Genomic DNA, 20,232 nt, shown 5'->3' on the forward strand with positions numbered 1-20,232 from the left:
ATTGTCTTAAGAAGGATCTGAGAGTCGCTCCTAAATGTGAGTAGAGAATTAACTCTCATACAAAACGACAAGCAGCTCGATGCAGCTGCTTCCATTTTTTTTATTATTATCTGCAAACAATGTCCTAAAAGAGTGCAACAAGGTGCCCAATTAACTCTCTTTCTGTAACTCTCAATGTATCCTCATCCATTAATTTATTTAGCAAATTATACATTAAAAAATTGTAAAATATTTCATGGGTACTTATCTATAAACCATAAGAACTTGACCAAAGTTTAATCATTTTTCCATTGTTATCTTCACCCCAAAGTTTTCAGATCCATTTCCAGCTTCTGTACCAATGTCAGATCAGCCAACAAAGAGGTATATATATGTTTACGCTCAAGGTTGCTAAATTCATTTAGTTTTAAAAAGTTACAAGATAGTTACTGAATTATTTAAAAGTTTTCATTTAAATTATTGAGCTGTTAAAATCGTTACTGCATGGCTTTTCCATTTGCACCGTATGCACCGGTTGAAATCTCTCTTTTCCTTATTTTTTATATTTTTTTTATGAAATAATTTTAAATATCACGAATTTACTAAATAAAGTCTAAACGGTTTTCTTCTACGATCTCAAGCATTGACCGCTAGATCTACTTTAGATTTAATGAAATTTTTTTTACATCTTGATGAGCATTGATCCATCGTACCGATCATGAAATCATCATTTAGAATTTAATACCTATTTTTTTTTTTGTAAAAATAACTAGACTGCCCAATAATTTAAACAAAAAAATTTTAACTTACTAAAAATCAATTTACCCATATATTTATATGTATTTATTTTGCAATTAAGCATAAATAAGCTAAGCTCCATTGTTGTTCCTTAAATAGGTATGCAGTGGTTACGGGTTCAAACAGGGGCATTGGATTTGAAATATGCAAGCAGTTGGCTACAAAGGGTATGACGGTGGTGTTGACGGCTAGAGACGAGACGAATGGTGTTGAAGCCGTCGGAAAATTGAAACAGTTTGGGTTCTCTGAAACTGTGGTGTTTCATCGACTGGACGTGACGGAGCCAGCGAGTGTTTCGAGTTTGGCCGAATTTGTAAAGACTCAATTTGGAAGGCTTGATATCTTGGTAAAATCATTTGGCTTTTCTACCTTCTTGGATTGTCTTTTTTCTATATCTAATTATTGAATTCCAAACATTGTTCAAACACTGATTTGTTTAACCTGAATTTGAATCTGATCCAATAAGTGACCTGAGGGGCTTATATAAAACTTTTAAAAGTTTTAGGGGTTTTAAGAATTTCCAAAAAAAATTTAGGGTTTTGATTAAAATTTTTAAAACTTTTTAGAAGATTAATGAAATTTTTCAAAAAAAAATTGAATAGTGTAAAAAGCATAATGAAAATTTTCCAAAATTTTGAGAGACACAATGCCTCTAGTTTTAAGGACGTACCACCCAGTATTCTATTCTATTCACTATAAAAAGTCAACAATTTGAATCAAACTCAAAAACAACTTAAATTTGAAATTATTTAAACTTAAAATGGTCTAACTTGAAAAGTCTGATTGACAAACTTGAATGACTTAAACTCGAAATAACTTGAACCTAAAATGATTCCAACAAAAAACAAACTTAAACTTGAAATAACCTCAATCCGAACTTAAAATGAGACAAACCCCAAAATTAAGCTACTTGAAAAAACCTTATCAGTAAACTCGAATGACCTTAAGCTGAACTTAAATTTTACATGAATTTGAGATGATTCAAACTTAAAAAGCGTAAAAAAATTTAAAACCCGAGATTCAAATCAACTTGGACAGCTGAAGTGAGAGGTCTAGGTTGTTATAATTATTTGATTGAAATTGTATGTAGGTGAATAATGCTGGAATTGGTGGAGTAACAGCAGATGAAGATGCTTTAAGAGCTGGTGTTCTTGGCAAGGTAATCTGGATTTCATGGCTTAACTTGTTATTTCATTTGGAGAAAACCAGGGATTTAGGGTTGGAAATGAAATTGAATTAGTTGTGGCTTAATTTCAGCCTGCTGCTACAGTACACTGGAGTGGAATATTGATGGAAACAAATGAGTTAAGTGAGGAATGCCTCAAAACAAACTATTATGGTGTCAAAACAGTGTGTGAAACACTCCTCCCACTTCTCCACTTATCTGATTCACCAAGAATTATAAATATTTCTTCTTCAATGGGACAATTAAAGGTAAATGAGGTCAACCCCGGTCAAAGTTTAGTTTGTGGCAGATTGCATTTCAGTTTCTCTATTAAAAAAGTAAACAAATTAACTTTTATACATTTCGAAACATGCAAATTATCAATTAAATGATAGTGGAGAATATTAATTTAAATGGTTAATTGTTAATTTAGTTCGTGAACTATAGCTAAAATATTGTTTTGATTTTTTATTTTTTTTCTTAATAATAATCCTAAAAACTTAAATTATTTTTAAAAATATGGTTAGTGTCTCATTGTATTAGATAATTATCATCAAATCGAGAATTTTAAAATGAAAATATTTCTCCCTTATTGAATGAGAGTTCAATTTTTCAAAAATAAAAACATACCAAAAAGAGCTTCTTTGAATGTAAGTTTTGGTTTTAATAAATCTGAGTTTGATTTTGTTTTAACATAAGTTTTAATAATTTATATTTATTTTGAGATTTTTTAAAAATTAGAATTATTGTTAAGAATTTTTTTTAAATTTAAAACGACATTTTAGCTATAGTTTAGGGTCAAATTAGTAATTAACCATTTAAATTAACATTCTACATCATCATGTAATAGATAAATTTTAATAGAGGACTAATTTGCATATTTTAAAATGTATAAGGACTAATTTATCTATTTTTCAGTAGAGGGACCTTAAGTTCAAGGACTTCTCTAGTACTTTTACTGTCAACCTCATCTCTTTTTTAATTAAAATATTTTTTAGTCAATTTTACTATTCTTAAATGGTTGATTGACCTTCCTAACAATGACATCTCCAATATTCAAACTTAAATTTTTTTTTTTTACATATTAGAATATACTTATGGTGACACCATAATTATACTACAGGTTTGATTAGCTTGTTTTAATTGAGAAAACCAAACATATAGTGTTTTCATTACCTTTTCATATGGGAGAATTTGTTTATTTTGATTCAAGTTATTTTAAGTCAAATCAATTTAGATTATTTTCGGTTCAAGTCATTTGGGTCATCTTAAGTTTTAATTATTTTGGATTACTTGTTTGAGCATTTTGAGTTTAGGTCATTTTAAGATTTAAGGTCTTTAAGTTTGAGTAATTTTTGAGGTTTAGTTTTCTTTGCTAACCTTAATTAGCTTTTCAGGTCGATTCAATTTAGTTTTTAAAATTCTTAAGTAATTTCAAGTTTAGATTATTTTAGATTTAAGTCATTTAAGTTTGTCAATTCGATTTTCAAGTTAGGCTTGTAGAAGCCCAAATTGCCCGGGCCCGATTTCATCAAAACCCAACCAAACCTCTAAACCCACTAAAACCCTTAACTCATGACCCATTTACATCTACCCAAACCCATTACAAAACCTAAACATTAAACCCAATTCAAAAGCCCATTTTCCCAAAAAAAACCTAACCCAAAAAAAAAAAAAAAAAAGAAAAAACCTAACCCCCCCCAAAAAAAACCAAGAAACCCTAGCCACCTAGCCACTTTCCCACTTGCCCCATTTTTCCTCCCATTTTTGATATCCATTGTCTACCACCACCACCTACAAAATAGAAAAAGAAATAATAGAAAATCATGTAAAAGATGGCTATAAAAAGCCATTCAAAATCATATAAGGGGGGATTTTACAAAGATTGAAAAAAAAAACACAAAATCCCTTCAAATTTTGAACACAAAAGAAACATCAATAAAAAGGTTATATCTTTTTCTTTTTTCCTCTTCTTTCGAATATTTTTTTCTTTTTTTTGTGTTGTTTTTTTTTCTTTCTTTATATATGCATATATTGTTAAAAAAAAATTTACCTTTTAAATACACCCACGGTGGTTTGCGATGGTCGACGACGGGCGATGACCGACGATCAACCGTGACCGCCCCCTTGGCGGATTTCCTTCCCCTTCTCTCTTCTTTCCCCTTCTTTTTTAGGTATTTTATATATATTATGTATATATTTTTAATGCCATTAGTTATATATTTCTTATGTATATATTCTTAAATACTATTATATATACATATATATATATTTTAAATACCATATTGTGTATATATTATTATTACAAATTATTACTATTGCTAGTATTATTATAACTATTATTATATTAGTGTATATTTTATGTACATATGTATATATATATATATATTTTGTACATATCATTATTTTATATTATTGTTGTAAATTTTTATGTATATATTTTTTATGTACGTTTCCTAATATTTTCTTTTATTGTAGATATTATTATTATTATTATTACATACTTTTATTATATGCATATATATATATGTATTTTATGTACATATTATTATTTTATATTATTATTACCAAATATATCATTTTTCCTATTTTCTTATTAGTACATGATTTGTTTTTATTTTGTAAATATCATTATTATTGTTATTCTAATATTCTAGTATTCCATGTTAATATTTTTCATTAATGATATCATTTTTTGGTCATTTATCTATTTTAATTTCTCACTTTAGGAATATTTTTTCTCATGTTTTAATTAATTTCAAAAATAAGGCAATGTACCGATTTAATATTAAGCCATCGATTTCATCGCTATGTTGGGTGAAATTAAATGGCTTGTGTTAAAAAACGGACACCCTTTCTAAAAAAACGAAAACTAAAATTCTCATTTTTCAATCGGATCACGATTAAATATTATATTGAACTCGTATTTTGAAAATCAAGTCAACACATGTTTATGAGATACCAATTTTGGGCGTCGCGAGGGTGCTAATACCTTCCTCACGCGTAACTGACTCCCGAACCCAAATTTTTCTCTGGACTTTCATGTAGACCTAAATTTGGCCTTCTTTTTGTTTTAAAATAATTTTATTAGGTGTCCGATCACACCTATAAAAAGGATCGGTGGCGACTCCTTTGTTAATAAAATCGAAAGTTGGTTTTCAAATGTTTAATAAATCGCCACAATTAGCGACCAAGCGAAACTAAATTTTTTACGTCACATACCGTGGCGACTCATTGGGACCTCCATTTTGAGAGTCGAGTTGAATTAAACGCGTGTTGTCAAAATTTTCAAATTTCCGTGTTCAAATTAATATTTGATCATGATCCTTAAGTTTTGTTTTCAAAAATCATACATACATATCTCCTAATTTGTTTTATCTTTCGTTTTAGTTTTGTAGTTTTAAAATAAATGGAAGGATTGCAAGTTTCTCCCACACACCGTGCACTTGCATTTTGCATTACATAAGCTCTCTACCCGAGCTCGTCTGTTTAAGTGAAAGTAAACGCTATGCCTTCGTGAGTTAACTCGTCCTCCATGACAAAGCTAGTGAATACTTTGGTTACATATGACTTATGCTTTCGTGAGTTAACTTGTCCCTCCGCATAGGCATAAGTAAATGTAATCCCTCGAATTGAACTCGTGAGCCTGTGATGGGTTATAACCGAGGCTTCGTGCTAATCTTAGCAGATGATAGTACGAGCAATTCGAGTACCAGTCTAGAACCAAAACCGCATATAGTGAACCATACGAGCCACCCAACTAGAGCCATGCCGAACCTCCGCTCGTTTAGTAGTCACCGAAATAAGTACACGGGAAAAGCACATCTTACCTTCTATTTCTTTTACATTTGTGCTTTCTAAGCAAGGGAATCGAGTCCACTAGACCAAGTAGCTTAATTTGTTAGATTTTCCACAGTTTTTCTCTGTTTATATGTGTTGCGCTAACCAAGGTCGTTTGTCTGTATTTTTATTTTTCATCATGCATCGAAGGCATCTTGTTAGGAAGGTGTTGATTAGAGATTGGTTGCCAAAAACGGGTTTCTAATGGAGGAGTCAATTATAAGAGTGACCGAAACGTTGTGTAATACTCCTTTGATTAAGGAAATGCCTAAATAGGGCTATCTTGAAATTAACACCAAATTTTGCATATTCATTCATGATGACATTCATTTGACATTCACGCATTCATTCATGCATTTATTCATACATTGCATATCCCATACTCGGTCGCTGAAGATAAAATATATAATTCGCAGTTGTAATACCACAAGACTGGAACCACGTCATCCGTATAAAACGCGCCGACAAGCTAGAGTAATGGAGGCTGAATTCAATGAGAGAATTGAAAGAATGGAAAGGGCTCAAAAGGAATTACAAGAGCAACTGGCCAAATCGCAACAAGAAACGAGAGACCTAATGGTGAGATCTCGAGAGGAATCACTCGAGCAAAGAGATCAGATGGCCAAAATGATGGAGATGATGACAACTTTGGTCAAAGGAAAAGGACCCGTGCAGAACTCCGATGTTATGGAACCTCAGTCAAGAATTCACCACGATTAGGATCCATTCTATCCCCCGGGATTTACTCCACCACCCGCATATACAACACAAAGAGGGTATACTCAAGGGGAACCCACAGTCTTGGAACAACGACCTATGCCACCTGCTCCACCCACTAATCTAGGGCAAGGAATATTCGTGTCGAACCCAGGGGCAAGCCCTGCTGATCCACTAGTTCCAGATCTGGACGACCCAGCAGAGGTAGCCAAGTTGAAATTGGATAATCATGATGCAAAATATAGAAGTCTAGAGGAAAGACTCAAAGCAATAGAAGGCACTAAAGTCTTCTCCGCACTAGGTGCCAAAGAACTCAGCTTGGTACCTGATCTAATCTTGCCTCTGAAATTCAAGGCGCCTGATTTTGAAAAGTATGATGGGACAAGGTGCCCAAAAGCACATCTCATCATGTTCTGTCGAAAAATGACCGGTTATGTGAACGATGATAAGCTACTTATACATTACTTTCAAGATAGTCTAACAGGGTCACTCTTGGTGGTACAACCAACTCAATGAGAAAAGATTCGATCTGGAAGGACTTGGCGTCGACATTTTGCAGCAAGACAAGCATGTGTCGGATATGGTACCGCATCGGATGACCTTGCAAATGATGGAGAAAAGCCATCGAAACCTTGAGACAAGATGCGTAGAGAAGGAGAGACGTCTCGCCCAAGTGGAACCCCCACTAAAAAAAACGGAGATAACCGTTCTCTTTATCAACACCTTAAAGGTGCCATTTTATAACAAATTAGTGGAAAGTGCCACGAAAGAGTTTGCGGATATTGTAATATCTGGTGAGCTCATAGAGAATGCCGTCAAGAGCGGTAGAATGGAAGGCTCAGAAAGTTCAAAAAGGGCAGCACCTATGAAGAAGAAAGAACCAGAAGCCCACATGGTGGGAATGTGAAGCCGTTATGCCTCTAATCTATATCCGAACCAACCCTGACCTCGAAATTATCCACCTCCAAATTTCTATTATCCCCCTCAAAACCCTTACTATCAAGCACCACCTCCTTCCTATCCCGTTTACGCTACGAACAACCAAAGACCCATCACCTCATTCCCACAAAACACTATACCCGCTCAAAGCCAACCCGAAATGAACCAAGACCAGCAAGGCCTAATCCCGAGAGACCATAGCTTACTCCCATCCCTGTCGTATGGGGAATTGTACCCAAAACTTTTGGAGAAATAGTTAATATCCCCCCATTACATGGCACCCCTTAAACCTCCATACCTAAAATGGTACGATCCAAACGCTAGTTGTGCATACCATGCTGGGAATCAGAGGCATTCTATGGAGAACTGTCTTGCCTTCAAAAGGAGAGTTCAAGGACTCATTGATGCGGGCATTTTGCGATTTGATGGTACTGGCGGTACAACCGGGAATTCATTCCCAAACCACACCGAAGGGAATGTGAGCGCAGTAGGAGAGGAAAATGAACGGCAAAGTATAAGATGGGTTTCTGAAATAAGAACACCTCTACAGAAAATCTGGGAGGTACTAGTTGAAAAAGAGTTGCTCTATCGTCTTGACGGAGTATTCGAAGGAAAAAATGCAAAAGGTCACAGTTTTTGTGAGTTCCATGGCATTGAAGGGCACGACATTCAGTCCTGCGATGAGTTCAGAGGATTACTGCAAAGTATGATGGATAACAAGGAGATTGGGATCTTTTATAAAAGCGAGGAGGCCGATAGAGGAGAAATATGTGCTTCTGACAATCAATCATCAGGTTTCCCATATAGCGCCAACCGACCGTTAATAATTTATTATGACACGAAGAAAGAGCCGGTGAAGCCAAAAATGATAATCGAAGTACCATCTCCTTTCCCTTATAAGAACAATAAAACAGTACCGTGGAGATACGATGTTAATATTTTCACACCGGAAGTTGGAAATTCCAAAGCCATAACTAAATATGTAGGAGAGGTAGGTCATTTTACCCGAAGTGGACGGTGCTATTCTAAAGAAATTGAACCGGTAAAGAAAAGTAGTGAGTCGAAGCAAAAAAGGAAAGCAGTGATGCACGAAGTCGAAGTCGAGCAAAAAATTCCACCCGTGCAAGAAACTAAAAAGCCTGTGAACGAGGAAGAAGCTCAGGAATTCTTGAAATTTATCAAGCACAGTGAGTATAGTGTGGTGGAACAATTAAGCAAGCGACCAAAGAAGAATCTCGGTTTATCTCTACTCTTAAATTCAGAGCCACATCGGAACGCTTTGCTGAAAGTGTTAAATCAAGCTTACGTAGCTAACAACATATCCGTTGAGAAGCTTGATAGGTGGGTAAACAATCTGAATGCGGACAATTTCATCTCTTTTAGTGATGATGATATACCGCAAAATGGTAGAGGCTCGGTGAAAGCGCTGCATATCACGACTCGCCGCAAGGGCTACATAATATCGAACGTGCTCATCGATAATGGGTCAACGTTAAATGTTATGCCATTGGCCACGCTTTCGAATCTGATGGATTTGTCCTACTTAAGGCCTGTCATTCCACGGTAAGGGCATTCGACGGAGACGGTAGCGAAGTCATGGGAAAGATCGAAATCCCTTTGGAAGTGGGCCTTACATTTATGATGTCGAGTTCTAAGTCATGGACATTACACCTCTTATAACGCCTTTTGGGAAGACCACGGATCCATTCTGCTGGAGCAGTCCCATCATCCCTCCATCAAAAGGTGAAATTTATCATGGACGGTTGTTTGGTCACTGTCGAGGGAGAAGAAGACATTGTCGCATCTGTCTCTGCCGATGCACCGTACTTGGAAGTGAATAAAGATGCATTAGAATGTTCTTTTCGATCCCTTGAATTCGTCAATGCCACTTTTGTTGTTGAGGGAAACAGAATTTCGGTGCCAAAACTGTCGAGAAATACTAGAATGGGTGTCAAATTGACCGTAGGAAGGGGAGCTCGAGCGAGAAGAGGTTTAGGAAGATATCTGCAATGAATAGTCAGGGCTTTAAAGCCAGTGCACCACAAAGCCCGATACGGTTTGGGGTTCCAGCCTGACATGCGTTAAAGAAGAAGACAGTGGAAAAAAGATCAGGAAAGAAGGATTGCAAGAACTTTGGGCCGAGAACCAGAATGGGAACCAATAGAGTACCCTCCTTTGTCAAAAACATTTACATCTGTAGGAATGATGTACCCTGGACAAGATGGTCCACGAAACACGCTATGGTTAATTGAAAAGGGTCTTCAAAATGTCAGTATAAATGTTATTGACAAAGGGGCTGATGTGAGTAAAGACGTCTCGAGGATACGCCCTTGTCCCTCTGGTTTCATGTTGAACAATTGGACTGCCAAGAAGCTTCTTGTAGTTTATAAGTCTTCAGAGTAATGCCAAACATTAACCTTCTATTGTGTCCTTAGATATAATAGAGCGTGCATTCGCTCTTTATCATTCAAATGAATATCAATGAAGATGCATTTTGTCACGATTTTTTTCGCATTATCGCCAATTTCATAATCATTTTCTCATTTCATAGCCTATACATTTGCCTCATTGCCATGACATAACATTTCTTTGTTGGTTCCAATACTTGGATGCCCCTCTATAGCTTCCTTTTCCATTCAACTTTCGGTGCTCGGATATTGACGACATGAATAAGCCTGCATTCTGAATCTTGAAATTGATTTTGAGAAGGCTTTTTGCTTAGGAGAATTTGAAGTCAAGAAAATCTCAAGATTACGCCTCGTCTCTGAATTGTTAAGAATGGTGGAACAAGAGGATAAACAGATTTTGCCTCACGAAGAATCTGTGGAAACAATAAATTTGGGCAATCGAAAAGAGGAAACAAGAAGTGAAGATTGGGACTTCTATTTCGAGAGTACCGGCATAATTTGATCACTTTACTCCACGAATACAAAGATGTTTTCGCATGGTCATACCAGACACGCCAGGCTAGATAAAGATTTAGTGGTCCATAAGCTCTCATTAAAGCGAATGCAAGCCCATCCAAAGAAAAATTAAGACGGATGAGACCAAATGTCGTTGAAAATAAAAGAGAAAGTCAAGAAGCAATTGGATCTTTGGCTTCCTACAAGCCTCCAAATATCCGAATGGGTGGCTAACATAGTTCGAAAGACTAAAGAAAGATGGCAAAGTACGAATGTGCGTGGATTACCGTGACTGAACCGAGCAAGCCCAAAAGATAATTTTCCTTGCCACATATTGATACGTTGGTGGACAACACAAGAAAACATTCATTGTTTTCTTTCATGGATGGATTCTCGGGGTATAATCGGATCAAGATGGCCCCGAGGATATGGAGAAACTACCTTCATAACAATGTGGGGAACGCTCGCTACAAGGTGATGCCATTCGGGTTAAAGAATCTTTGGGGCAACATATCGAGGGCTATGGTGACATTATTCCATGACATGATGCATAAAGAAATAGAGGTCTACGTCGATGATATGATTGTTAAATCTCGAGGAGAATAAGAGCATGTAGTGAACCTCAAGAAGTTGTTCGAAAGGCTGAGAAAGTTTCAGCTAAAGTTTAATCCAGCCAAATGTACGTTTGGGGCTACCTCGGGGAAGTTGCTAGGCTTCATTGTCAGTGAAAGAGGTATCGAGGTTGATCCAGATAAAGTAAAAGCCATTCAAGAGTTACCACCTCCACGCACGCAAAAGGAAGTTAGAGGATTTTAGGAGATTAAACGCATCTCCGATTCATCGCTCAACTTACCAACCAATGCGACCCAATCTTTCGGCTTCTTCGAAAACATAACCCAGGAAATTGGAATGAGGAATGTTAGGTGGCCTTTGATAAGATAAAGCAATATTTGTCTAGTCCTCCAGTGCTAGTACCGGCAACTCCGGGGAGACCATTCATATTGTATTTGACCGTGTTCAAAAATTCAATGGGTTGCGTCTTTGGGGCAACACGACGAGTCGGGGAAGAAAGAAAAGGCGATCTACTACCTCAAGAAAAGTTCATCAATATGAGGCAAAGTATTCATCCATTGAAAAATACTGTTGCGCTCTAGTTTGGGTAGCTCGGAGACTCAGACAATATATGTTGTATCACACGACATGGCTAATTTCAAAGCTAGACCCAATAAAATACATGATGGAATCACCGGCACTCTCAGGAAGAATGGCACGATGGCAGATCCTCCTATCAGAATATGACATTGCCTATGTAAGTCAGAAGTCGATAAAAGGGAGCGCAATAGCTGATTTCTTAGCGACTCGAACGACGGAGGAATATGAGCCCTTGAAATTTGATTTCCCAGACGAAGACTTAATGTGCATCATAGAAATGGAATCCGAGTCATTAAAAGAGAAGTCATGGAAGATGTGCTTTGATGGTGCGTCAAATGCTTTAGGGCATGGAATTAGAGCAATCCTGGTATCACCAGACGGGAATCATTATCCGTTCACTACAAGACTGAATTTCTTCTGTACCAATAACATAGCAGAAGATGAGACCTGTATCATGGGACTTCGTGCAGCTATTGAACGAAACATCGAAATCTTAGAGGTGTACGGGGACTCAGCCCTAGTGGTTTACCAAATCCGTGGAGAGTGGGAAGTGAGGGACCCAAAATTGATTAAGTACAGTGATTTAGTGGCTGAATTGATCAAAGAATTCAAATAAATAACTTTTCATTACTTCCCGCGAGAAGAAAACCAATTGGCTGATGCCTTGGCCACCTTGGCTTCAATGTTCAAAGCAAGTAAAGAAGCAGAAATAATGCCCCTCAAAATAAGCATATACGAGGTCCCTGCACACTGTTGTAGCATTGAGAAAGAGGCAGACGGACGGCCATGGTTCCATGATATCTTAGAATATATCAAGAATCAAAGCTATCCCGAACAAGCGAATGAGAACGACAAAAGAACAATTAGAAGAATGGCGGCGGATTTGTTCTTGATGGGGATATCTCAGATAAAGAGGAAAGGATCAAGTACTTTTGAGATGTGTGGATGATGTTGAAGCCGAAAGATACTTGAAGATGTCCATGAGGGAATCATGGGACACATGCCAATGGTTTCGAGATGGCGGAAAGATTATGAGAGTCGGTTACTCTTGGTTGACGATGGAAAGCGATCGCATTAGTTTTGCCGAAAATGCCACAAATGTCAAATCTCTGATGATAAAATTCATGTAGCCCTTCGCCCTTCACATCATGACTTCTCCGCGGCCTTTTTCTATGTGGGGCATGGATGTCATAGGCCTATTTTCCTAAAGCTTCTAATGGACATCGATTCATTTTGTGGTCATTGATTACTTCACAAAATGGATAGAAGCCGCTTCGTTTACCAATGTGACTAAGACTGCAGTTTGCAGGTTTTTGAAGAAGGAAATCATTTGTCGATATGGTTTGCCTAAAAGAATCATTTCAGATAACGCCATGAATCTGAATAACAAGATGATGAAGAAAGTATGCGAGCAATTCCAAATAAAGCATCATAACTCCTCACCCTATCGTCCAAAGATGAACGGGGCTGTTAAAGCAGCCAAAAAAAATATTAAGAGGATCATTGGGAAAATGACTGAGACGTTTAAAGATTGGCACGAGAAGCTTCCATTTACTTTGTTTGCATATCGGACATCTGTACGAACATCTACGGGAGCAACTCCTTTCTCTCTGGTTTATGGAATAGAAGCTGTGCTACCTATCGAGGTTGAGATCCCTTCTCTACAAGTCTTAATGGAATCAAAGTTAGAAGAAGCAGAATGGGTACAAGCTCGATTTGATCAGCTGAACCTCATTGAAGAAACGCGTCTCAGAGCAATTTGTCACGGGCAGATGTACCAAAAAAGAATGATCGCAGCCCATGACAAGAAGGTACGACCAAGAGAATTCCATGAAAAAGAACTCGTCTTGAAAAATTCTCCCAATACAAAAAGATCTGCGAGGAAATGGGCACCAAACGGGAAGGACCGACGTCGTAAGAAGGCATTCTCGGGAGGAGCTTTGATCCTTACCGAGATGGATGGGAAAGAGTTGTCGAATCCAAGAAACTCGAGATCTTGTGAAGAAATATTATGCTTAAGATGAAAACCCGAAAAGGGCATCTTAAAAAAAAAATGGATCAAGGCGAAAACCCGAAAAGGACGTCTTGATTATTACAAAAAGATTAGGATGAAAACCCGAGAGGGCGTCCTAATGAAACAAACCTGGCGGTCGAACGATAGGTCAAGCAGTGAGGCTACAGTATTTGAAGCATTTCTGAAAGCTTGAAATCTTCTACGCAAGAACCCGCGCTCAAAAAGATTTTTGATTGAGGAACGAGGAAGAGTTCATGTGTTGAATATCTAGAGCATTTGTATCCGTTGAATACGATCCTTTTTTTCTTTTTGACATTTTTTACTCTCATTGTTTAACTTGCTTTGTTTGCCACATTTGAAATAGATGAATATGAAATATCATTTTTGTCCCTATCTAACCTTTTTCATGCATCTCAATATTTACATGATAAATGGTGAAATGACATACTCTAAACAAAAGAAATGTTAAGTATTACCTGGATGAAAATTTGATAAGCACAAGAGTCTCAAAGTAAGAACAAAGTTCAATCGAAGCGTAAGAGTGATATCGAGAAACGTCGATTACTCGTGAAGCTTGAAGACAGGTATAAGGCCTGAAGAGAAAGTCAAGAATCAAAGCAATGAACACAGATCCTCAACAATCGTGGCTAAATGGACATACGACAAACATGCTTAAGGAGCACTGCATAATCATGTAGGCATAAAAGCATTTAAGACAAACATGTGCATATCATGATAACATCATGCATGACATATACAGGTACTCCAGTAGAGCAAGAAGATGTGATGATAGCTGAAAAGACACATGAGTTCCACTAGATGACATGTTCTGGTATTCTGATGTTTTATTTCAAAATTCAACTCATATTGCGAGAGGCGAGTTGAACCTCAGGACACGCTGAGGTAATTTCAATTTCTGTTGTCAAAAAAAAAAATCAACTCGTATTGCGAGTGGTGAGTTGAGCCTCAAGACACGTTGAGGTATTTTCAATTTCTGTTTTTCAAAAAAATCAGCTCATATTGCGAGAGATGAGTTGAACCTCAAGACGCTGAGGTGTTTTCCATTTCATTCTTTAATTTCTGTGTTTCAAAAAAATCAGCTCATATTGCGAATGGTGAGTTGAGCCTCGAGACACGCTGAGGTAATTTCAATTTCTGTTTTCAAAATTCAACTCATATTGCGAGAAATGAGTTGAGCCTCAAGACACGTTGAGGTATTTTCAATTTCTGTTTTCAAAAAAAACCAACTTATATTGCGAGAGGTGAGTTGAGCCTCGGTTCACATGCTGAGGTATTTTCAATTTCTGTCTTTCAAAAAAATCAACTCATATTACGAGAGGTGAGTTGAGCTTGATCATCACACACTCGAGGTATTTTTTTTCAATTTATATTTTCAAAAATCAACTCATATTGCGAGAGGTGAGTTGAGCCTTGAGTCACATATCGAGGCATTTTCAAAATCGCTTTTCAAGTTAAGTTTCAAAAATCAACTCATATTGCGAGAGGTGAGTTGAGCCTCAAGACACGTTGAGGTATTTTCAATTCCTGTTTTTTAAAAAAAATCAGCTCATATTGCGAGAGGTGAGTTGAACCTCAAGACGCTGAAGTGTTTTCCATTTCTGTTCTTTAATTTCTGTGTTTCAAAAAAATCAGCTCATATTGCAAATAGTGAGTTGAGCCTTGACTCACACGCCGAGGTATTTTCAATTTTCGTTTTTCAATTTCTGCCTTTCAAAAAAATCAACTCATATTGTGAGAGGTGAGTGAAGCCTCAGGATACGCTGAGGTAATTTCAATTTCTGTTGTAAAAAAAAAATCAACTCATATTGCGAGAAATGAGTTGAGCCTCAAGACATGCTGAGGTATTTTCAATTTTTGTCTTTCAAAAAAATCAACTCATATTGCGAGAGGTGAGTTGAGCCTCGGGACACGCGAGGTAATTTCAATTTCATTTTCAAAATTCAACTCATATTATAGAAATGAGTTGAGCCTTAAGACACGTTGAGGTATTTTCAATTTCATTTTCAAAACAAAAAAAAATCAACTCATATTGTGAGAGGTGAGTTGAGCTTGGATCACACACTGTGGTATTTTTTTCAATTTATATTGCGAAGGTGAGTTGATCTTGTAATTTCTGCGAGAGTGAGTTGAGCCTTGAGTCACATGTCGAGGTATTTTCAAAATCGCTTTTCAAGATAAGTTTCAAAAATCAACTCATATTGCGAGAGGATCACATGCCGAGAAGAGAATAAGGATTGAAGCTGATTGAAGACGCCGATTCTGTCTCCTTAAAGTTGCAAAGGAGTTGATTGAGGCATCGGATCTTGCCTTTCAAGTCGCAGAAGAAAAGACCACAAACCTTATCTCACCGGCGATAGAAAAGAAGATTGAAGTTGTAGATCTCACCTTTACGGGTTACAATGAAGTAGACCGAAGCCATAAATTTCATATCCTTGAAGTTACATTGGAATAGATTGAAGCTACAAGGCGATATCATAAGATGCGATGGAGTGAACCAAAGCTACAAGATGCGGTGGATGAAAAAGGACTAACTAAACAAGAAGAGTTCTAAAACAAGTCAAGACCTAGCAAGACCAGCAAATTTGGTCTTCCTTGAAAGTCTTTGCTCTATTCTGTTGCGACAATGAGCAAAGAGGGCAATTGTAGAAGCCCAAATTGCCCAGCCCGATTTCATCAAAACCCAACCAAACCTCTAAACCCACTAAAACCCTTAACTCATGACCCATTTACATCTACCCAAACCCATTACAAAACCTAAACATTAAACCCAATTCAAAAGCCCATTTTCCCAAAAAAAAGCCTAACCCAAAAAAAAAAAAAGAAAAAAAGAAAAAACCTAACCCCCCCCCAAAAAAAACCAAGAAACCCTAGCCACCTAGCCACTTTCCCACTTGCCCCATTTTTCCTCCCATTTTTGATATCCATTGTCTACCACCACCACCTACAAAATAGAAAAAGAAATAATAGAAAATCATGTAAAAGATAGCTATAAAAGCCATTCAAAATCATATAAGGGATTTTACAAAGATTGAAAAAAACACAAAATCCTTCAAATTTTGAACACAAAAGAAACATCAATAAAAGGTTGTATCTTTTCTTTTTCCTCTTCTTTCAATATTTTTTCTTTTTTTGTGTTGTTTTTTTTCTTTCTTTATATATGCATATATTGTTAAAAAATTTACCTTTTCCGCCACTGTGGGCGGTGGTCATGATGGTCGACGACGCGATGACCGACGATCAACCGTGACCGGCCCCTTGGCGGATTTCCTTCCCTCTCTCTTCTTTCCCCTTCTTTTTTAGGTATTTTATATATATTATGTATATATTTTTAATGCCATTAGTTATATATTTCTTATGTATATATTCTTAAATACTATTATATATACATATATATATATTTTAAATACCATATTGTGTATATATTATTATTACAAATTATTACTATTGCTAGTATTATTATAACTATTATTATATTAGTGTATATTTTATGTACATATGTATATATATATATATATTTTGTACATATCATTATTTTATATTATTGTTGTAAATTTTTATGTATATATTTTTTATGTACGTTTCCTAATATTTTCTTTTATTGTAGATATTATTATTATTATTATTACATACTTTTATTATATGCATATATATATATGTATTTTTATGTACATATTATTATTTTATATTATTATTACCAAATATATCATTTTTCCTATTTTCTTATTAGTACATGATTTGTTTTTATTTTGTAAATATCATTATTATTGTTATTCTAATATTCTAGTATTCCATGTTAATATTTTTCATTAATGATATCATTTTTTTGCGTCATTTATCTATTTTTAATTTCTCACTTTAGGAATATTTTTCTCATGTTTTAATTAATTTCAAAAATAAGGCAATGTACCGATTTAATATTAAGCCATCGATTTCATCGCTATGTTGGGTGAAATTGGTAAACTTGTGTTAAAAAGCGGACACCCTTTCTAAAAAAACGAAAACTAAAATTCTCATTTTTCAATCGGATCACGATTAAATATTATATTGAACTCGTATTTTGAAAATCAAGTCAACACATGTTTATGAGATACCAATTTTGGGCGTCATGAGGTGCTAATACCTTCCTCACGCAGAATCGACTCCGAACCCCAATTTTTCTCTGGACTTTCATGTAGACCTAAATTTGGCCTTCTTTTTGTTTTAAAATAATTTTATTAGGTGTCCGATCACACCTATAAAAAAGGATCGGTGGCGACTCCCTTTGTTAATAAAATCGAAAGTTGGTTTTCAAATGTTTAATAAATCGCCACAATTAGCGACCAAGCGAAACTAAATTTTTTTTACGTCGCTACAAGGCTGTTGACTTTTTATACTTAAATCAAATTTAACTATATTCAAAATTGAATTAATCGGATTGAATTTTCAGAACATATCAAATGAATGGGCAAAAGCAGTACTACGAGATGCTGAAAACCTCACAGAAGACAAAGTGGATCAAGTACTGAGAATATTTATGAATGATTTCAAGGAAGGTTCATTAGAAGCCAAAGGTTGGCCTACACTTTTGGCAACATATTCCATCTCAAAAGCAGCCATGAATGGCTATGCAAGGGTATTGGCTAAAAAACACCCAAGTTTCCAAATCAATTGTGTTTGCCCTGGCTCTGTCAAAACTGACATCAACTACAATACTGGCAATTCATTTTTATTTCACTTTGGGGGTATAAATGAGTAATTGAGAATAAGATAAAAATGCTAAGGACCTATTAGCAAAGGTTTGAGGTTTTGGGTTCTTGAATATTCAAATTTAAGTTTCATTATGTATGAGTTTTAGTTCGAATTATTATAATTTTTATTCGGGTTAATTCATTTTTTAGTCTATTTGCGCTTTACATTAATTTGATGATTTTGTAGTTGCTCAAATATGTATCTACAATTATACTATAATTGTAGTCTACTTGTATTTGCTATGAGAATAAAATAAAAGGTTATCGGTATTGAAATTTGAATACCATATTAAATTGATATAGTATGAACCAATTAAATCAAATCTTAAATTTTTCATCCAAAATTTATAAATCAAAGAGCAGCATTGATATATTATGGACTAGACGATGACACATCACTAAAAATAAATTAAATGAATTTAGTTTTAAAATTTCTTATTTAATTATTATTTTTTTTTTAATAATTTTCTTTAAATTTTTTCAAAGAAAAAAATTTTTAAAAAAAACCCCGGTTATTTTAATTTAAATTTATTATTTAAATAAAATTATAAAAGGGATAAATTTAAAAATTTAAAAATCATTTAAAAAATTTTTTTAAAAAAGAAATTTTAAAAAATTTTTTAAACAAAAAAAAAAAATGTTTAAAAAATTTTTTTTTTTTTAAAAATCAAATTTAAATTTTTTTTTTTGATTTTTTAATTTTTTTTTTTTGTAGGGGGTTTATATTGGGTTTTGGGTTTTTTGATTTTGATTTGGAAAAAAGTTTTAATTTTGGTTTTTTGTGGGTAATTTTTAAAAGGTCCCCTTTAAAAAAGGGTAAAAAAATAAAAATTACCTATTTTTGAAGGGTCTTTAAATTTTTTAAAAATTTATTTGGGCTTTTTTAATTTTTTATTTTTTTAAATTTTTTTAAAAATTTAAATTGAAAAAAAAATTTTTTCCCCCAAAATTTTTTAAAGATTACAATTTAAATAAATTTAAACAAAAAATTTTTTCCCAATTAAATTTGGGCAATTTAAAAAAAAAAAGAAAAAAAAAATAAAATTTTTAAAGAAATTTTTAAATTTAATTTTAATTTTTGAAAAATCCCAAATTTTTGCCCAAAATTTTTTTTCTTTTTATTTTATTATTTTTTGACCCCCTAATCCAAAAAGGGTTTTAAAAAAAAAATTTTAGGGACAAAGGGGAAAAACCTTAAAATTTAAAAAATTTTTTAAATTCCCCAATTTTTAAATTTTTTAAATTTTCAAATTTTAAAAAAAAAATATCTAAATTTTAGTTAATTATAATATTTTTTGAAAAATTTTAATTATTTTAGTTGTAAATATTCTAACTTTTGAGTTTGAATTTTTGTAACTAAAAAAAATCCTAAAAAAATTAATCAATTTAAATTTTTGAAATTTAATTTTTCAATTTTCCAATTTAATTTTTTATGTTAAATGCTTATTTTTTAAAATAATGGACTTTATAATCTCTTAAAATTTAAAATTATTAAAATTAAAAAAATTGAAAAGATTTTATTTTCCTACCATTGACTTCAGTTGGCTTTAATAAAGCCTTCCCAAAATGAATTGATATTTATATGAATTTTGTTTTTTAGAGAAATATAAAATGAATTTTTAGGTTAAATTAAATTTAATTTAACTATTTGTAATTTGATACTGTTATTTATAATTTAAATATAAAATTTGAATTTTTAAATTAATAATTTGTTAATAAAGCCTTTAATGCAAGAAAGTTAATTTGACCAAATTTTAAAGTCAAATAAAATTTTTAATTCTTTCCCATAAATTTCAATTTTTTTGCCCTTAATTAGTTCAAATTAGTACTTTTAATTTTTTTAAACAATAAACCTAAGCGCTGTTAATTGTCAAATCATTATTTCACTTGATTAAATCATTTCATTCTTTAACATTCCCTTTATAATTCATTGGAAATTCAATCAAATAGCAAAAAACTTAAAGCAAAATAAACCAA

General features: G+C 34.2%; 1 protein-coding gene across 1 annotated transcript; it reads left to right on the forward strand.

The window, feature by feature from the left end:
- The first annotated feature begins 287 nt into the window (after nt 1–287).
- Nucleotides 288–18,263, forward strand: LOC108462034 ((+)-neomenthol dehydrogenase-like). The gene is made up of 5 exons (XM_053022937.1): nt 288–363; nt 877–1,123; nt 1,868–1,936; nt 2,035–2,211; nt 17,955–18,263. The coding sequence occupies exons 1-5, from the start codon at nt 341–343 to the stop codon at nt 18,261–18,263; spliced, it is 825 nt and encodes a 274-aa protein (XP_052878897.1). The 5' UTR covers nt 288–340.
- Nucleotides 18,264–20,232: the final 1,969 nt, after the last annotated feature.

This window comes from Gossypium arboreum, chromosome 12 (assembly GCF_025698485.1).
Source record: "Gossypium arboreum isolate Shixiya-1 chromosome 12, ASM2569848v2, whole genome shotgun sequence".
In the NCBI taxonomy this organism is placed as follows: domain Eukaryota; kingdom Viridiplantae; phylum Streptophyta; class Magnoliopsida; order Malvales; family Malvaceae; genus Gossypium; species Gossypium arboreum.